At 42.0% G+C, this 6,595-nt stretch overlaps 1 protein-coding gene across 1 annotated transcript; it reads right to left on the reverse strand.

Annotated features, from left to right (window-relative positions):
- Nucleotides 1-5,077: 5,077 nt before the first annotated feature.
- LOC110309749 (olfactory receptor 10G3) lies at nucleotides 5,078-6,019 on the reverse strand. Its single transcript, XM_021182479.1, has one exon. The coding sequence runs from the start codon at nucleotides 6,017-6,019 to the stop codon at nucleotides 5,078-5,080; it is 942 nt and encodes a 313-aa protein (XP_021038138.1).
- Nucleotides 6,020-6,595: the final 576 nt, after the last annotated feature.

A 6,595-nucleotide genomic window follows, 5' to 3' on the forward strand; every position in this document is an offset into this window, starting at 1 on the left:
ATTTGTATTTTTTTTTTTTTTTTTGAGACAGGGTTTCTCTGTATAGCCCTGGCTGTCCTGGAACTCACTCCATAGACCAGGCTGGCCTTGAAGTCAGAAATCCACCTGACTCTGTCTCCCAAATGCTGGGATTAAAGGCATGCGCCACCACTGCCTGGTTATTTTAAACATTTTAATTAAAGTATAAATTGATTGCTTCCTTTTCCTTTCTTCAACCTTCCCATGTTCCCTTCCAGCCCAATTTTCAAACTGATAGCCTCTTTTCCTTTGACTTTGTTACACATATATATGTATGGACAAGTATATAATCCATCATGCTGAGTCCATTTTCATTGTTTGTGTGTAAATGTTTCAGGACTGACCATTTTATATTGGATAGCGTCTCTGGGTCTCATCCCTTGGAGATGTTAATTCTCCCTGTCAGCAGTCATTAGCTGCCTGTAGTTCTTTGGCTAGGGGTGGGACCCCGGAGATCTTCTCCCCTCTGCCTTCGCATGTCTACTGATACTATTCAGATCTTGCCTCTGCAACCCACTGTAAGAGAGGCAGGCTCATTGTAGGCTTTCTGGTATTCTGGCTCTTCCAACCTTTTTGTTCCCCTTTTCTGTGATGCTGCCTGATCCATAACTGGGCTGCATATCTTATCCACTGGGACTGAGCTCCTAGGAACCCACTGATCTTAGCCCTGGGTCCAGTTGCACTTCTCTGCGATGGCTTCCATGTGTTGTGAGAGAAGCTTCTTTGAGGAAGTGTGGTAGCTGCACTTCCCTGGGGGTATAAGGATAGGATTTAGAACGAGGCAGGAATTACGCTGGTCTAGCAAAGCAGCGGTGGTGGATTCTTCTCTAAGATCCAGAGTCTCATTATTCCTGGGATGTTGGCTAGGCTTCCAGTCCCAGGCATGGTTTCTCTACTGTTTTCAATTAGAGTTGGTTGCCACCAGCATTTTAGTGCCATTTGCTGCACCTTTATGGATATCTTTTTCACTTTAGATTTACCAGTTTGGTGAAGAACAGCTTTTAAAAGACTGTCTTTAGGATTCTCTGGATTTCCTAGGTGTCTGCTGTCATGTGCCCCTTTGACTTAATTTTGTTAATTTGGATCTTCTCTCCCTGTCTTTTAGTTAATTTGGATAAGGGTTTGTCAATCTTATTGATTTTCTCAGAGCACCAACTCTTCCTTTCATTGGTTCCTTTTCGTTGTTGTTTCCATTGTATTTATTTCAGCCCTGAGTTTGTGTCTTATCATCTACACCTTTTGTGTATGAGTTCTTTTTATTCTAGAATTTTCAGGTGCACTGTTTAGTTAGTAGTATGCCATCTCTCTACTTTTTTTTTTTCCAAGACAGGGTTTCTCTATGTAGCCTTGGCTACCCCATATTTTGCTCTGTAGAACAGGCTGACCTCAAATTAAAGGTGTGCATCACAGCCGCCCAGGGACCTAGGATTCTTATTCCTCTTCAATACCTATAGTTAGAAGATTTTGTTTGTTGATGGTATTTCATACTTTACTCATATTTCTCTCCTCTGCTTTAATTTTTGTTTGTTTTTTTAGCGTTGTTTGCTTATTTAGTGTAAGTGCTCTGCTCCCTGTCTGAGTCTGGACATTCTAGCTTCTGCTACAGTCAGTTCACTTTTAAGATTTCCTCCTGAATTTTCTGATGGAGAGATTAAATTTTCCCAAGTTATTGTTCCAATATGTTATCTTCAATGTTTCTATCTCTTTATTAACTTCAGTTTTCAGATCCTGAGGAATCTTCATCATTTCATCTAGTCATGTGTCTGTAGTTTCTCAGACATCATTCAAGTGTGTATTGTCATTCTCTTAGAGTTCAGTAAAATGTTCCTGTCTCCTTTAAATTCCTTGGCAAAATTTATGGCAATTTGACCTGGGTATGTGGGTTTCTTTCTTAGGTTTGTGTGTATGATATGAGAATCTAGTCTGCCTTTGACTGGGAAGTAGACTTGGTAAAGCCTGGTAAAGAGTACAAGCAACTTATCCTGCAAAGATGGATCAGAAACAAAGAGGGTTCATGGACCGTGAATCTGGAGCTAAGATTTTCTTGTTTATTTGTTTGTTGGCTTGTTTATTTTTTAAAAATTATCTTGTTTGTTTATATTCCTAGACCCTGTAGAAACTCATTTTGTACCCTTAACTTTTCTGCCACAATAAACTAGACCCTCCTCATTAATCATAAGTCAAGAAATGTCCCATAGACTTGTCTACAGGCCTGTGTAATGAGCCTCCTTTTTGCGGATGCCAGGAATACAGGTGTGTGCTTCTATTTCTGGTTTGATTAAGGTCTTTTGATCTATCGTCAATGGGAAAAGTATTTTAAAATGTTTATTTCTTATTGATATGTTTGTGTATGAAGAGTTTGCCACTTCTTAAGGCTGAATAGTGTTTCATTGTATGGCCACCCCTCATTTTGTTTATTCATTCATTTATTCATGGTCAGTTGTTTTTGCTTCCATCTTATGGCTGTTCTGAAGAATGTTCCTATGTAGATGAAGACATACCTTTTTGCGACTTTATTTTTAGTAAAGTTTGCTGGTTAGTTTTTTTTTTTTTTTTGTCTACTTCATACAAACTGGGTCTTGTGGGAAGGGGGGCCCTCAACTGAGAAGCCAGAAATTAAAGCACACACCTGCAATCCCGGCACTTGCAGAAAATGTCTCATTACATATGCCTGTAGACTCGACTGTGTACATATGCCTGTAGACGCGACTGTGGGACATTTTTCTTGGTTGGCGATTGATAAGAAGGGTCCAGTTTATTGGTGCAGTGCCACCCCTGCGTGGTGGTTCTGGGAGCTATAAGAAGTATCTGAGCAATCCACAGAGATAAAGTCAGTAAGCAGTGCTCCTTGATAGCCTTTGCTTCAGTTTTTGCTCCAGGATCCTATTCTGACTTCTCTCAATGATCAACTGTAATCAAGGTTTCTCAACCAAACAAGCCCTTTCTTTCCCAAGCATCCCTGGTTGGTGTTTTATCATAAGAGTGGCAAGGTAGGATGATACAGGAGTGAAAATGATGAGTTATACCCAAGTTCTAATTGTGGTTCTCTGAGGAAGCTTCACTTTGCTTTTCATTGTGTACCGTTGTTCGCTCTTACCAACAAAAGCTTTGCAGAAAATGGTGTTTTCTGGATTTCTTTTTGTAGGTTTGGTGAGTCAAACCCAGATCTGACAGGATATTAAACAAATACTGTACAATTGAACTATCTATCTATCTATCTATCTATCTATCTATCTATCTATCTATCTATCTATCTATCATCTATCTATCTATCTATCTATCTATCTATCTATCTATCTATCTATCTATCTATCTATCCATCCCAAAGCACTGACTACATGCTCAGAATCATTCCATTTTTGATGTGTGTTTTATTATAGGTTTATAGATCCTGGTAATGATGATTTATTATAAAATCACAGTGATTTTAGGACTAAAAATGATGAGTGATACCCAAGTTCTAATTGTGACAATAGCAATTATGCTGATGTGCTAGAAAAAAGAAAAAAGAGTTATAATTTGCATTCTTTGGATAAACTTTTTTGCCTTACGGGCTACAAATGTAAGCTTATTCTTTTTTATAATTTATTATTTGTCCACTGTAGTAAAGATCTAAGAGATTTTGTAAAGAATATTGTGGCAAGAGGAACCCGATCTTTGGTGGATTGCCTGTGGAGAACACTGAGGACCAGATTCTTCTAAGGGAGAAGGTGGGTTTCTATCTCTGTGAAGAGTTAGATAAACTAGTGGTGAGTCGCTTAAGAATGAACATTCACAGAACCAAACTTGCCTGAGAGAGTTTGCAGTGTAGGCACTGAGACCTAGCACATGGGTAGAGTCACTATCCAAGTTGAAACTCTAGAGGACAAAGCAGAGAGACACAGCAGAAACAAAAAGGAGGTGCAAGTGTTAATGGGCCCAAACCAAAGTTCCCATGGCATTTGCTCATACTTTTAGGCCCTGGCAGCTCAGGGAAAGCTTGCTCATCTCACAAACATGAACCATGAAGTGCTCATTTTGACATTTTGACTAGTTATGCTGGTGCTCTGGTCCATTGCCTGGTTTTCTCTCCATGTACAATTTCACATTGGGCTTTGCCTCACATATATAGTACACACACACACACACACACACACACACACACACACACACACTTGTTTCTTTTCTTTTCTTTTTATTTATTTATTATATGTAAGTACACTGTAGTTGTATATCTTCAGACACTCCAGAAGAGGGCATCAGATCTTGTTACAGATGGTTGTGAGCCACCATGTGGTTGCTGGGATTTGAACTCAGGACCTTCAGAAGAACAGTCAGTGCTCTTAACCACTGAGCCATCTCTCCAGCCTACACACACTTGTTTCTTAAAACATGGTTTCTCTGTGTAGCTCTGGTTGTCTTAGAATAGAATCTGTAAACCAGCCTGGCCTTGAACTCAGAAATCCACCTGCTTCTACCTCCTGAGTGCTGGGATTGAAGGTGTGCATCATCACCACCTGGTGAAAGTTAATATTTGTAAAGACCCTATTGTACTCTTTCTTTTCTGGGTTGTTTAATGCAAAAAGTACTATTTCAAAAGAAGGCTTATACCTTTATTAAGAAAGAGTCTCTCTTCACCGATTCACCTACTGGGGTAGCCTTAGAGAATCCCAAGTCAGGCCTGGTAGGAACCCCAGCACACATCCATAGTTCCTTGCTTAACACTAGATGTTGAGGTATGTATTGAACTGGGACCTATAGACTATCAAAGATGAGCTTGACTGAGGATGTCCAGGACACCAAGAGATCATTGGGTGCTTTTAGAATGCCAAATGTGCCAACATAATTGATTGGTAATGGAGTGTTACCTTCTACTTCTGTGGCTGCTGGGAGTTGTTTGTCTTAGGAGAAACTAAGAATGGCTAGGAGGTTGTGCTTTCCCTTCATCTATGTTCCATCTCATTGTGTGGATCTGTGTGGCAGGCTCCACCAATGAGAAAAAAACAGGAAGCCTCGCTGAAACCCAAACGCAAGACTAAGTGGAAACCTGGGTTTCTCTTCCTTAGAAGAGAAGAGATGCTCAGACCTCACTCTTAGTGCTTTGGCTTCCTACCATTCTCCTCAAGGCCATCTTCACCTCCTGGTTCCTCAAAGTGTAGATGAGGGGATTGAGGAACGGTGTGATGGCTGTGGGGAAGAGAGCAGCCGCCCCATCCAGGATGCTGTGGCTGTCAGGTCGCAGGTAGATGAAGGCACAGGGCACATAATACACAGTAACAATAGTCACATGAGCTCCACATGTTGAGAAGGCCCTTCGTCTCCCATCAGCTGTGCGGATTCTCAGGATGGCCCGAATGATATAGATGTAGGAAAGAAGGATCAGAGAGAAGCAACTGGCGACCACCACTCCAATGTCCACAAAGGTCACCAACTCATTGACTGTGGTATCTGCACAGGCTAGCTTCAGCACTGCAGGAATGTCACAGAAGAAGTAATCTACCTGATTGGGACCACAGTAGGGCAAGCGGAAGGTTAGGATGGCTTGGATTGCTCCATGGATTGAGCCAGCCACCCAAGCTCCAGCCACCAGCAAGGTACTCAACTTAGCAGACATGAGGACTGGGTAACGCAGGGGTTGGCATATGGCCAGGTACCTGTCATAGGCCATAGTGGTGTATAGGAAACACTGGGAACTTCCCAGAAAGTGGTAGAAATAAAGCTGTGCCACACATCCCCCAAATGGGATGGGCTTAATGCCTGGAGTGAAGTTCATCATGAGGCGGGGGACGATGATGGTAGAGATGCCCATGTCGATGACGGAGAGTGCACCAAGGAAGATGTACATGGGGCGCGCATGGAGCTGTGTGTCTGCGCAAACGGTGATCAGGATGAGCGCGTTCCCCAGCTGAGTCAGGATGTAGATCAGCAAAAAGAACACAAACAGGAATGTCCTCAGCCTGGGAGGGTGGGGGACCCCTGTGAGGATGAACTCAGTCAAGACTGTGTAGTTGACTCTTTCCATCTTTGGGAGATCTAGAGAACAGACAAGCAGGGGTTAGCACAGATGGGCGGGGGGAGGGTGGGGACTGAAGAAGGAGAGTGATGGGAAAGTTCTGTGGAGCTGTGACGAGTGTGTCTGTCTTTCTTGTTTGTAATATTCATGACAGCAATCACATTACTGCTGAGACATATCTCCATCTCCATTTTGTTCTCCTTCAATGAACAAAATGGTGGTAGTGAATTTTATTAAAAAAAAAAAAAACAAAACAAACCTAAAAACATTTTAAAGCCAAGAGAGATATTGTTATTTCCAGCACTTGAGTGGTATAGGCAGAAAGATGAGGAATTCAAGATCCTCCTTAGGTACATAGTGAGTTTGGGCTAGCCTGAGGTACCTGAGAAAAAGAAAAGAAAACCATCTGCTGACAGCTGAACTTCAGAAAGGGAACATCTTTCTTTTCCAGATGTGAGTTGTAGATTCTGGCTCCCTCCGCTCACTTTCCAGGCTCTAGGAGCCAAACGGGACTCATGCTTCTGCCTGAGTTCTGCAATGCATTCTTTAGTAGGTCTTCAGCACTGATGGCTCAGGTGACAGCTC

The sequence above is a fragment of the Mus caroli genome, chromosome 14, assembly GCF_900094665.2.
Source record: "Mus caroli chromosome 14, CAROLI_EIJ_v1.1, whole genome shotgun sequence".
In the NCBI taxonomy this organism is placed as follows: Eukaryota; Metazoa; Chordata; class Mammalia; order Rodentia; family Muridae; genus Mus; species Mus caroli.